A 20,656-nucleotide genomic window follows, 5' to 3' on the forward strand; every position below is an offset into this window, starting at 1 on the left:
TCTGTATCTTATAGTTTATATCTATATCCCACTTATAAATCTATATCTAATTGTTCATATCTATATCCCACTTCTTAACCTTATATCTAATTGTTTGTATCAAAATTCTTGCATATCAGACAGGATTATCTACTGTTTACACCGGTGCAAGAAAACCCTGTCCTACAGCCCCCCCCACCTCCCATGTTAAACAAGTCGCATGCTTTAAATGACATCATTGCTGCGCGCATTTTATGAATGAATTGCATTCTTAGGATGACGTCAACCGTTAGGAATGAAGTTCTAAGTTCAAGGCTACTATAAGAAACAAGAGGGCCATGATGGCCCTGAGGTCGCTCACCTGTATATAGGCCCCACACCCCCGGGCCAATTTTTACCCAAGGGCTTTTATTTGTTTAATTGAACAGACTTGGTAGACACCCAAGAAGATGTTTCATGCTAAACATCTAAGTTCTAGCTCATTGGCTTTTTTAAAAGAAGATTTTTAAAGTTTTTACTATACACATATAGTTAAAAACAATGACACCCCTGGGGCAGGGCCAGTTTTGACCCCCGGGCGTTTATTTTAACAAACTTTATAGATATTTACTTAAAGATGTTTCATGCTTATTATCTAAACTCTAGCTATTTGGGTTTTTCAAAGAGGTTTTTTAAGTTTTTGCTATACACATATAAGGAAAATCAATAACCCCCAGGGCTTTTATTTGAACAAACTTGGTAGACACCCATTAGAAGATGTTTCATGCTAAATATCTTAGCTCTAGCTCTTTGGGTTCTTTAAAAGAAGATTTTTTAAGTTTTTACTATATGCATATAGGGAAAATCAATGACCCCCTGAGGCGGGGCCAATTTTGACCCCAGGGCTTTTATTTGAACAAACTTGGAAGACACTCATTAGAAGATGTTTCATGCTAAATATCTTAGCTCTAGCTCTTTGGGTTCTTTAAAAGAAGATTTTTTAAGTTTTTACTATATGCATATAGGGAAAATCTGTGACCCCCTGGGGCGGGGTCAATTTTGACCCCAGGGCTTTTATTTGAACAAACTTGGTAGAAATTCACTAGAAGATGTTTCATGCCAAATATCTAAGCTCTAGCTCTTATGGTTCTTTAAAAGAAGATTTTTTTAAGTTTTTACTATACGCATATAGGGAAAATCAATGACCCCCGGGGCGGGGCCAATTTTGACCCCAGGGCTTTTATTTGAACAAACTTGGTAGAAATTCACTAGAAGATGTTTCATGCCAAATATCTAAGCTCTAGCTCTTACGGTTCTTTAAAAGAAGATTTTTTAAGTTTTTACTATATGCATATAGGGAAAATCAATGACCCCAGGGGCGGGGCCAATTTTGACCCCAGGGCTTTTATTTGAACAAACTTGGTAGACACCCATTAGAACATGTTTCATGCTAAATATCTTAGCTCTAGCTCTTATGGTTTTTTAAAAGAAGATATTTAAAGTTTTTTCTTTTGGTTGCCATGTCAACCAGAGTTCTGCATGGAATTAAATTCTTTGAACAATTTTTAAAGGTGACCACCAAAGGAACATTCCTGTGAAGTTTGGATGAAATTGGCTCAGTGGTTTATGAGGAGATGTCATTTAAAGCAAAAGTTTACGGACGGACGGACGGACGGACGACGGACGGACGACGGACGGACGCCGGACGGACGGACGCCGGACGAAAAGCGATCACAAAAGCTCACCCTGTCACTTTGTGACAGGTGAGCTAAAAAGTGCATAATGAGAATATCAGGTTTTGTAGTTTCTGTTCTGAAAATAATTGATATGTAATATGTAAGAAAAGAATCAAACACCGGCTGTCGGTGCAGACATGATTATCTAGCTCTCGGGTAACTGTTCAGCGAAAAAACTTGGCAGAGCCTTGTTACCGCCGTAAACTGTCACTCTCGAGCTAGATATTCCTGTCTGTACCGTTAGCCGGTGTAAGATTCATATAATCTATACCACATTTTCTAAATCTTTATCATATTATTTATATCTATATCCCACTTCTAAATCTTATCTGATTGTTTATATCTGTATCCTTACTTCTAAATCTTATTTCTTATTGTTTATATCTATATCCCACTTCTAAATCTATATCATATTTCTGCATCTTGTATATCACACTACAAAATCTTATTGTTTATATCTTATTGTTTATATCTGTATCCCCCTTCTAAATCATATCTTATTGTTTATATCTGTATCCCCCTTCTTAATCATATCTTATTGTTTATATCTGTATCCCCCTTCTTAATCATATCTTATTGTTTATATCTATATCCCACTTCTATATCTATCTCTTATTGTTTATATCTATATACCACTTCTAAATCTACATCTAATTTCTGAAATCTCATGTCTTCATCTTATATCTTACTGTTTATATCTATATCCCACTTCTAAATCTATATCTTATTACTTATATCTATATGTCACTTCTTGACGCATATATTAACAGAAATTAACAGATAAGCCTTCACTATAGACATTTACCTCACAATCTGTTCCCTCGTATCCACGGTTACATGTACATCTGTAGCCAGATCCAGGGACATTGGTGCAAGATCCATGTTGGCTGCAACTGTTAACATTACAGAAAGCTTTCGGACTGGCACAGTTTGTTCCTGAAAACATTAATGACATTATCACTTTAATATGTCCCTTCTTTCAATTGAAAATTTGATACTGGGGCTCTGACAATTTTTTTAATCTTGCCATTTTGCAGTTTGAGGGATTCCATCTTTCATAACATTTTTCTGATATTTTATATTTGTAACAGAGTTTTGTTAGTATATCATGATTCTTAGGGTGGAGCAAAGGCTTATAAACGTTACACTGAGATTAGCATAATATTGCGTGTTATAACAATGTAGCAGTGTAATTGTTGATAAACCCATCAGTGCAGTATTATTAAAAATTCATATCATGACTTTCCCATACAAATGTGACCTTTGAGCTAGAGATCTGATTCTTGTGCACAACACAAGGTCATCATGTCCAACACATTTATACATTGTTATTTCAAAATTCATCAGAACACTCAACACAAACATCAATGTACTTTTATGAAAAAGTGTGACCTTCACCTTTGAGCTACAGATCTGGTGGAACTTTTGGTGTGACACAATGTCCAAATGTGCTATACATTTATGCAAAAAATGTTTCAAAATTCATTATTAAATGAAAGATTTAGACTGGACAGCAAGTGTGGACAGACCAAAGGAAAGAAGCTGTAAATAACTATAGGCTTCTCCCATTTTTTTTTTTTTTTTTTTTTTTTTTTTTTTTTTTTTTGGTAAGGAGGAAAAACCAATACAAACACCTCACTGATCATTCATAATCATCTTTGGCTTAATCTGATAGATATGCTTTATTTATGTGTATTTGTACACAATATAATAAAATAAACTAACTCAACAAATCTCAATTACAAAAATGTATTGTATGTTTAGTTTTTCAGTGTAATTAGTCAGACAGACAGACAGACATACTGGTGGAAAGGGCAAAAGTTGCGATTGCCATTATAACACATTTATTCTTGAAAATTTCCAAATGTGCATTATTGCTACAACATATGGTTCTATATACATACATCCTAATAGATTTATTGTTAATAACGATATATTGTATAATAATTGAACAACAACAAAACTTGGAAAAACAGGCCAAGATAGTTTCCCTACCAAATTAACTTGTCACCAGAATATATTTATCCAAGACAATCAAGAGGTCAGATACTTTATAAACATGAAATGTTATGATCAAATTAAACCTTACCTTCATAGAATTCGGTACATTGGCACTCATAGCCAATAATTTGATCCACACATGTTCCACCATTTATACATGGGTTAGTTGCGCATGAGTTAATATTGGTCTGACAATTTTTGCCCGTGTAACCGGTTGTACAACTGCATCGATACCCACCGAACATGTCGGAACATGCCGCACCATGCTGGCACGGGGTAAGTGAAGCACAGTAATCGGTCTTCTGTTTACAAGTGAAAGACCTGAATACTGAAATATATTTCAAGGGTCAAAGGTCAAAATCTGAATTTATTAATGTAGGTAAATATCCATAGTATGCCTTAATCACAATGACTTTGAGCTTTGTTACTATTGCATAAAAAAAACACCATAATATAGATGATGAAACAACCTGATATTGACTTAATAATAAAGATACCCCTATGAGTATTGTAAAACTAGCCATAATTTTAAATTGGAACTAGATCTACTTGTTGTTAAAATCAGGTTTTATAACAAATTTTAACATTCAAAGAGTAGAAGGCATAAAATCATGACAGAATGTTGTCATTAACTTAATTATAAAAGGCTTAGCCACTAGTATATGTCAGACCAGCTTGTACACCCATGAAGTCTAACTAGGCTTTATACTGCTGATAGCTAGATCTTTTTGTATTCTGATATTGAAATCCCTCAACCTTTAAATGGACTGGCCCAAAATTCAAAGCAGGGTAAATCCATTACAAAAATTCTGGGAGTTAAGGATAAATTCTTAAGCTGGTATTTTGATGCTTAATGTACTCTTAAACAGCAAGTATCAGTAATTTATGTACCTCTGCTCACAGAACACTTAAACTGAATATCATAATCTTGATTTGCAAACGGATACGAGAGTGTTTTTAGTTCCTGGTTGCATGTAAGACCGCCTGGTAAGTTTCTATTATCCAAGCATGTAGCTCCAACTCGGCAACATCTCGTATATAAAGGTTCAGTGCCTCCACAAATATCTAGTCCGTACTGAAACAAAGTATCGCAAATACTATATGCTATATTCTAACAAACTTCATAATATTTTCCTAGTCAGAAGAGTATAATACTACATGAAATATGCATGACATAATAAAGAAATGTTAATGCATCATTTGATATCATATGTGATGACAATAGACAAAGTTTTAATACATGTAATGACACTTTTCTGCTTGGTAATAGTATGATACGTTTTTCTCAATTCTAGTTTCAGCAGCATTTTTAAATGGAAACATATAATATATCAATTTTCCCTACATTTTAATTCAATAATGCACAGTTTATTGCTTAAATATTTTGTTATCAATCACTCCCGCATATCAATCATCATGATTATAATATATTACAGCCCATTTGAACTCAAACACTGCATTATATTACAACAATGCACTCAAAATTGCTATGCATTTCCTACATAAAATTATCTTAGACATGTGTCAAATTAACATAAACTAAGACAAAAATGTAACAATGCCTATCAATTGTCCTTACTTTTCTGATATTTTTTGGTTTCATCAATGAAAGCCTTTTAAAAAATCACTTTTTTCACCGATGAAAATACACAAAATTATACAAATTCATTAAAAGCTACACATTCCTAAATATTTCATGATTTCACACACATTTTTGACATCACATAATCTTGACTTCACACACTTTATTTGCCATGATATTTCTTGACACCACACACTTTATTTGTCATGATATTTTTTGACATCATACACTTTATTTGCAATGATATTTTTTTATATTACATATTAAAAGTTTTTTGGTCTACATGTACTTACATCTCTCAGAGTTGCCAGGATATATTGAGGTATAATAAGATAGTTCATTAATTTCACAAACATTTTTTGCCATTACATAGTTTATTAGTCTACATGTACTTACATCATTCAGAGTTGCCAGGGTTTCAGAGTCAGCAGGGGATGAAGGAGTAGGTATTTTCAGACTATATCTTGGTGTATAGAAGTCATCTGGAATAAAGAAACCAACACAAAAATTTAACACCACATTTGGCAAAAGTCTTATCTTTTGTCTGGCTTGTAAAGTTTGTCTTTCAAATTACAGTCATGTTTTTGTTGTTTTTTTTAATGTTGTTGTATAGGCTTTATTACTTCTTTCTTAACAGAGATATATTCTGTTCATATTATATAAAAATTCAGTGACAATTTTTCACTTTGAGCATCCTGAGTACTGATCACTGTCAGTTGATTGTCAAGGGTTGAATGTAGTGGTGTCACATTTATCTGTTTAAACAGGTACAATTGGTTTTTAGCTAAAAACCAGTGAGAAAATTCAATAACCAGTAACTGAGGTTAGTATCTGGCAAAGGGGCGAAAAAGGCTTTGAATTGATTCTAAATATTACCTTAGTTTTCTTATAACAAGATTTGACAATAGTTTGTATCTTAGTTGTACTCAACAATTTTTTTTTTCCAGTCTGATCGAATACAGTACAACCATAGTGGAAAATAGTTACTCCATATTCGGATATGTATTGTAATCATTTTGAGTACAACAAAACATGAACAAAATGTCATATCTTGTCATAAAGAAACAATGTTTATGTTGAAAATCTAAGGATTTTATAAGTACAGCCGGTTAAACATTTAACACGGTTCTTACGTCGCGGTTTAAATGATTAGCATTTTTTCTAACCGTGACACGCCTAGTTGTATGGGATATCTCTTAAAAGGTAGCAGGCCCTCAGTGGGCTGTACTATTTCTTATAAAGTACCTACAATTAACTTTTTTTTTAAATATTCATACCAACATTTTGAGTGTCATATGATTATTTTCCAGCTTTACTGGTGGAAAGACTTCAGATGTCCCTTCGTGCATAATTTCAGGCACTATAGCGGGGGAACCTGAGGAATGCTTATTTTTCATTACATTAACATTTCAATACAAAGGCCGGTTGATGCAACATTTCCTTTGAAGGTTTAACTTCAGGAACATAGTTGCCATAGCATTTCTTTTTATAGCATGTGAAATTATCCTTTAAATTGCACAAAATTAGAGGTTTGTAAACTGAAAATGTGTCATATGTATCATACCAAGAATACTTGTTAATATGGAAAAAAATTTCTTATTTTTATGTCAGTTAAACTTTATTTTGATCATGAAATCGTTTCATTCACTCTAACAGACTTTATACAAAAAATATACCCAGACTACTGTACTAGCTACTTTCTGTGTTATGTCAAACATTGTCATACTCAAACATTAAGCTAACATGTGAATACACACAGTGTTAGTGAAGCCTTACCAGTTGGGTTGATGACATATTTTGTGTACAGATGCACATTTGAATTGGTGCCAAATGTTAGGGATGTGTCAGAGCTCCAAATGTAACATTTGTTGGTATTCCAATCAAATGCAAACAGGTTGCAGCGAGTTGTAATGCTAGTGCATCTTATCCTACATTCTGCTGCAGTGTCCACATCACTTACAGCAGTAAAGTCCTGAAGATTTGTGGGTGCTCTGTTTAGCTGTATCTGGTACTGAGCATAACTTCCCTCAGCATCTGAAAAATTGAAACAAACATAAAAATGGTTATAAAAACATCGATATATTGAAGGTTTATAACAAAACTGTTGTAAGTCCATCTTATTTCATATAAGTTACTGCAAATTTGCAATGAACTTGTAATGAATTAGTACTAGTAATCTGTTTTATGGGTTTAGCTTTTCAATGGGTTGTGAAATGTTTTGTTATCCCCCACCCCAAAATACTATAAAGATCATATGGCAATTATACTATTGAAGAAACAACTCAGATGCCATGTCCATGCATTGTTTTAAGCATATACATGCATCTTTGTAGAGCCACTGGCCTTCCGTATCCCTCCAATGAGACAATTATAAGTCCATGGAAGATTTGAACTTACAGCACTAAAAAACAAGTCACTTTAACCATATGGCCATGCAAGTAAAGTATCTTCCAAACTATAACGCTATATCACATAGCTAGGTTTGGAGTAATGGCCTTATGGTCTAGGTGTTAGCTTTTGAAACATCATGGGTTTGTGCTATTAGGTCTACTTTTGCTGTAACATCTACAAGTTATTTCTGGAAGGGGCTATTTCCTCATTTGACAACCAGTTATTTCTATAAAGGGATATTTCCTCATTTGACAACCAGATATTCTATAAAGGGATATTTCCTCATTTGACAACCAGTTATTTCTATAAAGGGATATTTCCTCATTTGACAACCAGATATTTCTATAAAGGGATATTTCCTCATTTGACAACCAGTTATTTCTATAAAGGGATATTTCCTCATTTGACAACCAGATATTTCTATAAAGGGATATTTCCTCATTTGACAACCAGATATTTCTATAAAGGGATATTTCCTCATTTGACAACCAGATATTCTATAAAGGGATATTTCCTCATTTGACAACCAGTTATTTCTATAAAGGGATATTTCCTCATTTGACAACCAGATATTTCTATAAAGGGATATTTCCTCATTTGACAACCAGTTATTTCTATAAAGGGATATTTCCTCATTTGACAACCAGATATTTCTATAAAGGGATATTTCCTCATTTGACAACCAGATATTTCTATAAAGGGATATTTCCTCATTTGACAACCAGATTTTTCTATAAAGGGATATTTCCTCATTTGACAACCAGATATTTCTATAAAGGGATATTTCCTCATTTGACAACCAGATATTCTATAAAGGGATATTTCTTCATTTGACAACCAGTTATTTCTGGAACAAGATATTTCCTCATTTGACAACCCATTATTTCTGGAACAGGGTATTTCCTCATTTGACAAACAGTTATTTCTGGAAGAGGATGAGAACAACATTTTTGAGTGCCTTTTATATAACAGATTAAACTGCTATTTTTTATACAAGAGCACTGCATGCGGTGTTAATTCTTGTCTGTTACAGTCAACAACATATCAATAACCAATTTTACAAAACATTTAAGTTAAAAAGGGGCATAACTCCAAACATATAGCTTTCAGAAATATGACCCTTATCTAACAATGCCACCTGGTCATGATAAGCATGTATTCCAAGTTTCATTTTAATAACTTTTAAGTTTGAATAATGGGCTACATAAAGATATTGGAGAACAATTACAAGTCAATTCTTTCTTTGAAACAGTGTAGCTAAAAGTGAATTTCCTAGACAGTTCCAGCTTCAGGCACAAGTATATTGTTTATGAAAGAAGTTAACAAATCCCAGAAATATTTCAGAACTAGAAAAGGTCAACTGATAAAGAATAAAGGGAACACTATTGGTGAATTTCATCAGCAAAACTTACCATAGGTATATTCTGAATTACAAATGCACATATGTTTATTTGCTTGATAATCATCAACGCAAGATGCCCCATTGTCTGACCTCCGACAATTGTTAGATGTACAAGTATCCTGACGCACTTCACAGAAAACTCCGCTGTAGCCAGATGGACAATTACACGAGAAAGAATTCAACTGATTATTACACACACCTCCATTGATGCATGGATTTGAGGCACATTCATCTGAAATTCAAAAATTTATTCATCATTAGTAAACTTTCAGCATTTATAGTGGTTGATAGGCCTGCTCATTATTAAACATTCTTATATAACATTCTTATTTATTTCATGCTTTCCAGTGTTTTATTGTAATATATCAGATGATTATATCCTGATAAACCACTAGTGAAATTTATAAAATATAATTTTCACTGTAGCCGGACTATATCTGAATGCGGATGAACTAAATGGAATAATTTAGGCAAAAATAAATGCCGTCGTACGTAAATTTTGCTTCTTTAGGAAAAGTAAGTCGAACTCACCATATATCATGTTAAACAAGAACTGTCGGAGGACAGTAACGCTCGACTATTCGAAAATTTGTCACAAGGGTGTTTCATTGAGTATAATAATGCTTACCTATATGAATACATAAAATTGTACGAAAAGGTACAAACCCTTCAAGTTTCAATACAATCACAGAGAACAAGTGTGTGAAGTTTCTATCCATTCCCTTCAGTAGTTATGGAGATACCAGCTTACACACAAAAACTTAACCAAGAATTTCTAAGATAAAAAGGGGCAAAATTATACAAAAAAGCAAATCAGAGTTATGGGACTTGTGCCAATCATCTTAGATAATCACAGAGACCAAGTGTGTGAAGTTTCAATCCATTCCCTTCAGTAGTTATGGAGATACCAGCTTACACGCAAAAACTTAACCAAGAATTACTAAGTCAAACAAGGGGCATAATTATGTAAAAAAGCAAATCAGAGTTATGGGACTTGTGCCAATCATCTTAGATAATCACAGATAAAGAGTGTGTGAAGTTTCAATCCATTCCCTTCAGTAGTTATGGAGATACCAGCTTACATACAAAAACTTAACCAAGAATGTCTAAGTCAAAAAAGGGGCATTTTTATGTAAAAAAGCAAATCAGAGTTATGGGACTTGTGCCAATCATGTTAGATAATCACAGAGAACGAATGTGTGAAGTTTCAATCCATTCCCTTCAGTAGTTATGGAGATATCAGCTTACACGCAAAAACTTAACCAAGAATTTCTAAGTCGAAAAAGGGGCATAATTATGTAAAAAAGCAAATCAGAGTTATGGGACTTGTGCCAATCATCTAAGATAATCACAGAGAACAAGTGTGTGAAGTTTCAATCCATTCCCTTCAGTAGTTATGGAGATACCAGCTTACATACAAAAACTTAACCAAGAATTTCTAAGTCAAAAAAGGGGCATAATTATGTAAAAAAGCAAATCAGAGTTATGGGACTTGTGCCAATCATCTTAGATAATCACAGAGAACAAGTGTTTGAAGTTTCAATCCATTCCCTTCAGTAGTTATGGAGATACCAGCTTACATACAAAAACTTAACCAAGAATTTCTAAGTCGAAAAAGGGGAATAATTATGTAAAAAAGCAAATAAGAGTTATGGGACTTGTGCCAATCATCTAAGATAATCACAGAGAACAAGTGTGTGAAGTTTCTATCCATTCCCTTCAGTAGTTATGGAGATACCAGCTTACACACAAAAACTTAACCAAGAATTTCTAAGTCGAAAAAGGGGCATAATTATGTAAAAAAGCAAATCAGAGTTATGGGACTTGTGCCAATCATCTTAGATAATCACAGAAAACAAGTGTGTGAAGTTTCAATCCATTCCCTTCAGTAGTTATGGAGATACCAGCTTACATACAAAAACTTAACCACAGGGACGCCGAGGCCGACGCCGACAAATGGGTGACTGCATTAGCTCGATTATTCTACGAATAGTCGAGCTAAAAAGTAACAAAATTAGAGAAATTTAACAGAACTGTATTTCAAAATTGATGATGTGACGTCATGATATGATGACGTCACAAAGGAGAATGCGCGACGTTACGCGGCAAAATCAGTAAAAAATACTGAAAATCACTTAAAAAGCATGAAATAAACAGAAAATTTATTTGTTTTTAATATAAGATTGAAATATATTTCATTCGTGAACACCAGCTATTATATTTTCACTCGTGGCTACGCCACTCATGAAAATATTGCATCTGGTGTTCACTCAGTGAAATTATATTTCAATCTTACATGCAAAACAAACAAATATCCTCTATATAACATTCTTATATAACATTCTTATATAAAAGAACTTCTATGTGCCAAAGTTTATTAAGTCAATCTTCTCACTGAGTCAAAGTAAAATGAAAGTTCAGATTTTTTTCGAAAATATTCATTATAAACCTATATGAGACAAATTTTGGTTAAGTTATTGCCCTTTCCTTTTGTGACACCTTTTGTAATTTACATGTAAATGCCAACAACTGGAAATATTGACATTAAGTTGAGGCAGATATCCTGATATTTCTTATTTTTTGCACAAATCCCTTCAACTTTGGACATACTGAAGTTCGATCGATATATCGATATACCTGCTAAATATTAATCCCTGCATGCTTCTGTATGTATATGAATAATATACTTAGCAACAAAATGGCAGATATCCTTGCTTCAATTTCTTACCAATCATTTACATTTCTCAATCTTTTTATTAGTCATTTTGGGATATCAACATTTCTAATATTTCTTGTTTAATTTGTACCAAAAAAAAGCTATTTGAAAATATCATATAATCAACTTTATCAGCTTGATTCCATAAAACCAACACTAGGAGCCTCAAAACTTACAGCCATGATGTCTTAATACAGAAGTTTGTCATCATTCCTATGTAAGCTGGAAACATTTATACTTGGTATGAAATTCCACATAGACATAAAACAATTTTTCATCATGGATGATAAATGTTCAAGAATCCAAAATGAAAAAGAAATATTTTACTAACCAACATCTTCTTGGCATTTTTCGCCTGTATATCCGGATCGACAAACACATCTGTATCGTAAATTGGAGTCTCGGCTCACGTCTTCACAACGGAGTGTTCCAACAGCATTGCATGGTGATGGGTTACATATTTCGGCACTCCTCTCGCAGCTTTAAAAATAAGTAACATGCAATCAATGTTAAAATATCACTCCTGATTTTTTTTATTATCATACAATCATGCAATTATACTGCGCAGGTTTCAATATTCATACTGTATTATCATTGTTTCTTTACCTGTAACATTTGTTTGTACATTTTATTATCTTTTATCGTATATCATAACCCTACTTTTGTCAATAACCCTATACAGACAGAAAATGAAGTTATCCATGCAACTAGTGCAGACCTAAACCAGTCTGCATATACAATATATGCTGTCTGAACATAGTCTGCAATATTTGTTACTGACACAGTCAAATTTTCCCTTCAAATAATCAGCGGTATAGTCCAGATTGAAATACGGCCAAGTCCATTTTTAGATATTTAGCATGGTAAGGTTAATATATAACTTGAAGCACTCTTCACTCATTAGTACAATTTTCAAGTTTTCATATAAGTTAACATGAATCTTGTGGTGTACAGCTTTAATCATTCATCTTCAATTATTCATTATAACACAGTATCTCCTCTTACACAGCATTACCTCTAAACATGCTGTGTACCATTAAAAAATTTTAAACATATCATGATTAAAACAATGTGCTATATCTATCTATGCAAATTTGAAGAATTTTCTTTTAATAAATCTTTAAGATAAAATTCTAAGGAATAAAAAACACAAAATCTTGTTTTGGCCATTTACAAGTTTAAAGTAGTTTCAGAATGACATACTTTAAAGTCATGCAAAATTTATTCACAGGGAAAGCAGTATTCGCTAAATTACATGTACATGTTAAAAAGCCACAGACATTTCATGCATTTTAAACAAAAAAATACACAAAAATCACGTCAGAGTGTTTAAGTACATCTGAAACAAAAGCTGGCATGACATGATATCTGATTATATACTAATTAGATTTTCTGTACAGAGGAAGAAAAAGGGTGCTGGATTCAATTCCTTTTATATACATTTTATATTTAAATACATTTTTCTCAATCAGTCATGTAGGGAGCAGTATCTTTTGTCAGTGGGGCAGCACTTTTTAACATCCAGTTGATTTTTACATCCACTTTAACGTATGTTTTTGGTTGTATTGCAGCGGCCAGTATATACTTTGATATAGCCAATATAACATAGAAAGACATTGACATTATTTTGAAACCAATCTGAGAGCTCCTAGAGTTATTTTTTCTTCAATGTACAGGTGTGAAGGTTTGATATAAAAACAAGATTGCATTTGAGAAAAATGCTATGCCACCGCATTAATACAACACTAAATAGTAGTGTCGGAACAGATTTTCTTTGTTTCTATACAATTTTGAAGATTGTCATAATGCATAGATCCCTGACCTATCTAATTCTTATTATCAGATTAGTGGTTAAATCTGTTGTTTAAACTCAATAAAAGATCAGAGTAGGAATATATCAATGCACTTGAGTCTAGTGAATTTGGTGGTGAAGGTCATATTTCACACAGCCTAAATTTCATGACTACATCAAAGGACAACATAGTAAGACACTTTGTCAAAATCTAGGTCAGCTGAAATCAAAGTTCACTTAACATCTTAATCTGTACACATGGTTCAAATTTCATAGCTGTACATCAAATGACAAGAAAGAAGGTCACATCATCAAAATCTAGTTCACCTGATATCAAAGTTCAATTTTACAACTAAAACTGTGCACATGGTCAAAATTTCATTGCTGTACATCAAAGGAACAAGAAAGTAGGTCACTGTCCCCCTTGGGCAAGGCAAAATTTTGGACCCAAGGGTTTAATTCAAAACAATCTTGATACAGGTCCACCAAAACAACATTTCAAGTCAAATATCTAAGCTGTAGCTTTCTCCTATTCAGAAAAGATTTGTTTATTTTCTGTTTTTTACTATGTGAACATAATGAGAATCACTGCCCCTGGGGCAGGGCCAATTTTAACACTAGGGCATAATTAAAACAACTTTAGTAGAGAACCCATAGAATTATATTATAGAGCAAACATCAAAGCTCTATGCCTTGTACCTTTCAGACAAAAAATATTTCTTTTTTTTTTTTTACTATATGTACATAGTGAAAATCAATGACTCCTGGGGGGGGCCAATTTTGACCCCTGGGCTATAATGTGTACAATCTTGCTAGAGGTTCACTACATAATGTTTTCATGCCAAATACTTAACTCTAGCCTTTGTAAATTTAGAGAAGATGATTTTTTTAAGTTTTTACTATATACATATAAGGAAAACCTATGGCCCATGGGGGGGGCTAATTTTGACACAAGCGCAAAATTTGAACACTTTGGTAGAGTACCTATAGATGATATCATTTAAAAATATTCAAGCTCTAAGCCTTGTACCTTAAGACAATAAGATTTTTTTACTTTTTACTATATGTATATATTTGAAAATCAATGACCCCGGGGCAGGGCAATTTTGACCCCAGGGCTATAATTTGAACAATCTTTGCTAGAAGTTCACTTCACAATGTTTCATGCAAAATATCTAACCTCTAGCATTTGCTAGAAGAAATTTTTTTTACTATAAAGTTTTTACTATATACATATAAGGAAAACCAATGACCCCCGGGGCAGGGACGATTTTGACCCCAGGGCTATAATTTGAACAATCTGAGTAGAGGTCTACCAGACAATGCCTTATGCAAAAATATCTAAGCTCTAGGCCTTTTGGGGTCTTTACAACAAGGTATTTTAAGTTTTTTACTATACCGGTATGTACATATAGTGAAAATCAATGACCCCCGGGCGGGGCCGATTTTGACCCCAGGGCTATAATTTGAACAATCTTGGTAAGGGTCTATCAGACAATGCCTTATGCAAAATATCTAAGCTCTAGGCCTTTTGGGTCTTTACAAGAAGTTATTTTAAGTTTTTTACTATATGTACATATAGTGAAAATCAATGACCCCCGGGGCGGGGCCGATTTTGACCCAGGGTTATAATTTGAATAATCTTGGTAGAGGTCTACCCAGACAATGCCTTATACAAAATATCTAAGCTCTAGGCCTTTTGGGTCTTTACAAGAAGTTATTTTAAGTTTTTACTATATGTACATATAGTGAAAATCAATGACCCCGGGCGGGGCCGATTTTGACACCCCAGGGTTATAATTTTGAATAATCTTGGTAGAGGTCTACCAGACAATGCCTTATACAAAATATCTAAGCTCTAGGCCTTTTGGGTCTTTACAAGAAGTTATTTTAAGTTTTTTTACTATATGTACATATAGTGAAAATCAATGACCCCCGGGGCGGGGCCGATTTTGACCCCAGGGTTATAATTTGAACAATCTTGGTAGAGGTCGACCAGACAATGCCTTATGCAAAATATCTAAGCTCTAGGCCTTTTGGGTCTTTACAAGAAGATTTTTTAAATTTATTCTTATAATTCCTATTGGTTGCCATGGCAACCAGATTTCTGCATGAAATGAAATTCTTTGAACAACTTTGGAAGCCCTTCACCCAAGGATCAATCCTGCCAAGTTTGGTTGAAATTGGACAAGTGGTTTTTCACAAGAAGATTTTTTAAGTTCACTATATAATCTATATAACACACACACACACAAACAAACACACACACAGGTGAATCGCTATATGCCACCGCATCGCAGATGCTGCGGTGGCATAAAAATCCCCTGTATCCAGCAATTTTGGTTACAAATATTCAGCAATTTTGGTTATAGTACTATGTAGATGGATGTTTTATGTAAAAACAAGTGCCAAGTTCCAATGAATATCAGCCATGCCCTGCGGAGTAACCTTGATTGACCCAGTGACCTATGACACCTGGTAGAATTTATCAAACTTCATTTGCCTGTGAAGACTTAATTCAAGAATAACCTGAAAATTTCACCAAATGAATACCAAAATTTAACTTTACCAAGAGCAAAAACATGGAAGTACTAGAAGCATTGTCCCGGTAGTTTTACAATGAGATTTGGGGCATCCGAGGGGACGAATTGCCCAAAGATGAGCAAGAGACATGTTTATATCGAGACTGAGCAAGAGAATTGTAACACCAGTATTCAGAATTCATGCATTATCACCTAAACACGTAAAGCCAATTTCTGCCATGCTCATTGCTTAATCATAAATTCCACCATTGCTTAATCATAAATTCCAAATGCCATTTACTGAATGATTATTGCAGCTCAAAGAGCAATGTACATTAATTGACAATTTAAAAAAAAAGTTCTGAAACAACAATTGTTTATAACAAGTGCCAAACTTAAAATTGCTAAATGCTTGGCATTTAGTATTAACCACTATAGCACAATACTTGGCTTTCAGCATATAATATCTGTTTAGGGTACATTATGATCAGCAGCAATCAAGTTAACAAACTAGTAGTGGATTACATATAAAAATATATATTTTCTCAACAACATGTACTCAATTATTGTAAGATATCAAGTGCTTCACCAAGTTATAAATTGCACCATCTGCAAAAACTGTGATAAACAGCAAACTGACTATCCATATTCACATAATTCTGGTAAAAAAAAATGACAATTAAATCTTAAGAGTAATATTACATTATGCTTTTTTACACTTTTGTGTGATATTGTTTCTCTCTGCCACCAGTATTTTTAGCTAGATCAGACAACACAGATGAGAATGCTGGCATGGCTATATATTGTAAACTGTTTAATTATAAATAAAAAAAAGAAAATCTCTAGAAACAGCAAGTCATATTCTCTCAAACATTGTTTGAGCCGGCGTCATGACAAAACCAAACATAGTGCGTTTGCGACCAGCATGGATTCAGACCAGCTTGCGGCAATTCCACGCAGTCTGATCAGGATCCATGCTGTTGGCTGTCAGTTTCTCCACTTGTAATAGAGTTGGTAAGCGAACAGCATGGATCCTGATCAGAGTGCGTGGAGGCACAGGCTGGGTCTGGATCCCAATGCTGGTCATAAACGCACTATGTTGGTTTGTGTCGTGACGAGGCTCATTTGTTCTTTTGCATCAAGAAGAAGAAAAAAGAAACCACTTAAAAATGGACTGTTATAAAGTTGGCAAATCAAGGAACACTTTCCACCATGTGGTATGCATCCTTTTTTCATGAATGTAGTTCTAAAGGGTAAAGAAAGCTGTCAAACATTAAATGTTTTGATACCCACTACTAGTTCATTACTTTAAAGGGACTCAACTGAGGTTTCATTACACAACCGGAATTGCAAAATAATTTTTTTTGAGACTAATGTTGATGTAATTTTAGACCAATACTTGAGTGCAAAATTTCAGATCGTCCCCTCACTCAGTTTTTCTAATTGTGAAAAATGATCAAAATTTGAAAAATGTTGCAAGGCTTTTTAATTATAATCAGACTATAATAGCACAATCATACTATTTTCAATTTATTCTGAATATATATCTTAAATATCTTTTGCAAATATTTCTGTTTTAATTGCCCAAGCTGATACATTTAAGAAATTCAAATTTTATGTTTTTGGGCTCTGAACCTCAGAAGAGTTTCCTTTAATAATGTTATGCTGTTTATAATTTTGTTTATTGTCTAAAACTCAAACCCACTTGTTGCTTTATTAAAGTAAAAGACAGAGTAAACAAAAAATTAAAAACAATCATTATATACATTACAATATTTCATTTTTATAAAGGTTTAAAATGTAGTGATTAAAACATTTCAATATAAATTGTATAACTTTGAAAAGTTTTGACAAAAATGAAATATGTAAATAACAAAGCAAAATTGACAGTCAGCATTACCTGACATTTAAAAGAAATGCAATTTCAAAATAAGGAGAGTAAACTTATAAGGAAAATTCTGTGGGTTATAAAAAATTCAACAGATTTATAAAAAATTCAATGGGCTATAAGATTCCATGAATCATCAAGAAATTTCATGGTCTATAAAGAAATTTAATAAGAGAGATCTTTCAAAATTGAACAAGTATTTCCAATTATGAACTGAATACCTTAAATGGTAAATGAGAAAAAGGAAACCTTTGCAAAAAAAAATTTTTTTGAAGTAAAAACAAAAATAATACATATTATCGCAGGATTATCATTCTGCTTTTGAAAATGTTTTTGAAGTAACTTTAAACAGTTTTTCTGTTGAAAATAGACATTAACAAAATGTTTAATCAGGGTAAAAAAATGAAAAAAGTGATTATGATTATCGGTCCTTCGGTCCTTTTTCAATAATGGCTTTTTTTATGATAATGAAAAGTGAGATTAAAGTACATGGATATTGCATCATCTGTAAAATATATAGACCATAACAAAAAGTTAACCCAATGCAAATGCCAACAAAATAGTCATAAAAACATCTCCACTTATTTTCTTTTTGAATATGCCTAGACATAAAAACTTAACCATTCATTCAAAAACCTGGTCACTTCAATTCAACTTTTGTTCAAATGTCATTGGCTGGTGTGTGGAGGTGGTAACTGCATTCTAAATCAAAGACTTAAACCTGGACCAGTGGCATATCATTCCACAGCTGAAGCTACCTGACCATTTCCTTTAAAAGCAATCAGTGCTATACTATAACACAGGGTTCCGCCACTCACCCATTATTTGAAACTAATCGTCAAATTTCTAACGAGTTGTCAGTCTGAGGGATAATTTGTAATGGCTTTTGATCGAAATGTACAACCATTTTTACTATTTATTCAGTGTCCAACACTTATATACTTACAAATCTCCAGTGAAACCTTCGGCACAGCAAACATTCAAAATGAATTGAGTCTATTAATACAATGGCCACCATTTTTACAACTTGGATTTGAACCTGTTTGGCATTTTTTCACCAAAGTTTCACATCTTGTTCCAGTGGCAAAACCTGAAAAATATATATACATGTACTAATATTAATATGTTAGATAGACCTTAATTGCTCTCCAAAATAAACGTAAAATCTAATCTGTTTATAAGTAACAGTAAGGGGTAACTTTACAAAACAAGATTGGGAAAATGTTTTCAAGCCGGTATTTTACATCTTCATTTTCACTTTAAAAATAAACATAGAAGTGTCTGGGGGGTGAGGTGTCTTGCTACCGAACATAAGTACCGTTATAGTACACATGTGAAAATAAAGAAATATGTAATGGTCATATTTACACAGAAAACGGCGAAATCATATGATAACGTAACAGAGGATATTGAACGAGTGTAGGTTCAATATTGAACTTTGAATGAGCTGTAATAAAATCATTTTAGGTGAGCCTCACCTCTGGCTTGCATTTTACCTTAGTCAATGAGTTGAATAATTCAGGAATGAAGCTACACCAATAGTATACTCAATTTATCACATACCCAAAATAAGAACTTTTTTCAGAAAAAAAAGAATCACTTTTTCATTAGCACGCTTAAAGTGTAACACTTACATTAAGCATGTCTTTGAAAATGCAATGTTTGTATAGTGTTAGTGCTATGTTTATATGGTACAAATGAAATCACATCAAATATATGCACTGATGTTTCATAACAATTTTAAGGGGTCATATATTTGTGATAAAACTAAAAAGGTGGCACTAACCTCTACAATCACAAGTGTAGGTATGTGATAAAAGGTGACACTAACCTCTACAATCACAAGTGACGGTATGTGATAAAAAGTGACACTAACCTCTACAATCACAGGTATGTGATAAAAGGTGACACTAACCTCTACAATCACAGGTATGTGATAAAAGGTGACACTAACCTCTACAATCACAAGTGACGGTATGTGATAAAAGGTGACACTAACCTCTACAATCACAGGTATGTGATAAAAGGTGACACCTCTTCAATCACAAGTGTAGGTATGTGATAAAGGTGACACTAACCTCTACAATCACAAGTGTAGATATGTGATAAAAGGTGACACTAACCTCTACAATCACAAGTGTAACCAGCAGCAGTGCTTGAACAAATTCCGTTGTTATAACAAGGATTTGATCTACAGTGATCAACTTGAGTCGAACATCTTGTTCCAAAGTATTGGCCTGTTTTAGATAAAAATAAACAAACATTTAAAGCTGAAAAGTCATTCCTGTCACAATACAATACAATATCTTATTAGCTTCATAGGCCACCAAACCAGAACAAAATATAGTTTTCAAGTAATTTGTTTACATAAGTACACAATTATATAGCAAAGTTTTGAATAAAATTTACTAAAGAAAATATAAAATAATACAAAATTTCCCTGCTATAATCATTATCATAAATAAACCTAACAGATATCAGACATTGATACCCAATGTATGTAAATACCTTTTTATCCATTTAGACATAATCATGCCATTAAGGATATTGGGGTACTAAGTTTTTCCTAGGAACAATAGACGTGCCATATTGTCATAAGGATTATATCAAAATCCCACAATTTATGACAATACCTCACTATTTCACTTTCTCAACCAACCTTGGACTA

At 33.2% G+C, this 20,656-nt stretch overlaps 2 protein-coding genes across 2 annotated transcripts in view; both read right to left on the reverse strand.

Moving 5' to 3' along the window:
* Positions 1–2,499: 2,499 nt before the first annotated feature.
* LOC132727392 (uncharacterized) lies at positions 2,500–18,954 on the reverse strand (the record flags this gene model as incomplete). The annotated part of the gene is given in 8 exon segments (XM_060712849.1): positions 2,500–2,630; positions 3,784–4,023; positions 4,587–4,770; positions 5,674–5,759; positions 7,054–7,311; positions 9,081–9,302; positions 12,118–12,266; positions 18,935–18,954. Coding segments are annotated over 6 exon segments (930 nt in total), but the record flags the coding sequence as incomplete, so codon positions are not given.
* Positions 18,955–18,968: 14 nt separating this feature from the next.
* Positions 18,969–20,656, reverse strand: part of LOC132727393 (uncharacterized) — a 66,023-nt gene continuing 64,335 nt past the window's right edge. The window contains exons 39-40 of the mRNA XM_060712850.1: positions 20,112–20,225; positions 18,969–19,078 (exon numbers count right to left, since the gene is read on the reverse strand). Coding sequence (XP_060568833.1) covers positions 18,969–19,078; positions 20,112–20,225 — 224 coding nt within the window. The remainder of the gene's footprint in view (positions 19,079–20,111; positions 20,226–20,656) is intronic.

The sequence above is a fragment of the Ruditapes philippinarum genome, unplaced genomic scaffold (assembly GCF_026571515.1).
Source record: "Ruditapes philippinarum isolate M1 unplaced genomic scaffold, ASM2657151v2 ctg7911_1_1_1_1, whole genome shotgun sequence".
Taxonomy (NCBI): Eukaryota; Metazoa; Mollusca; class Bivalvia; order Venerida; family Veneridae; genus Ruditapes; species Ruditapes philippinarum.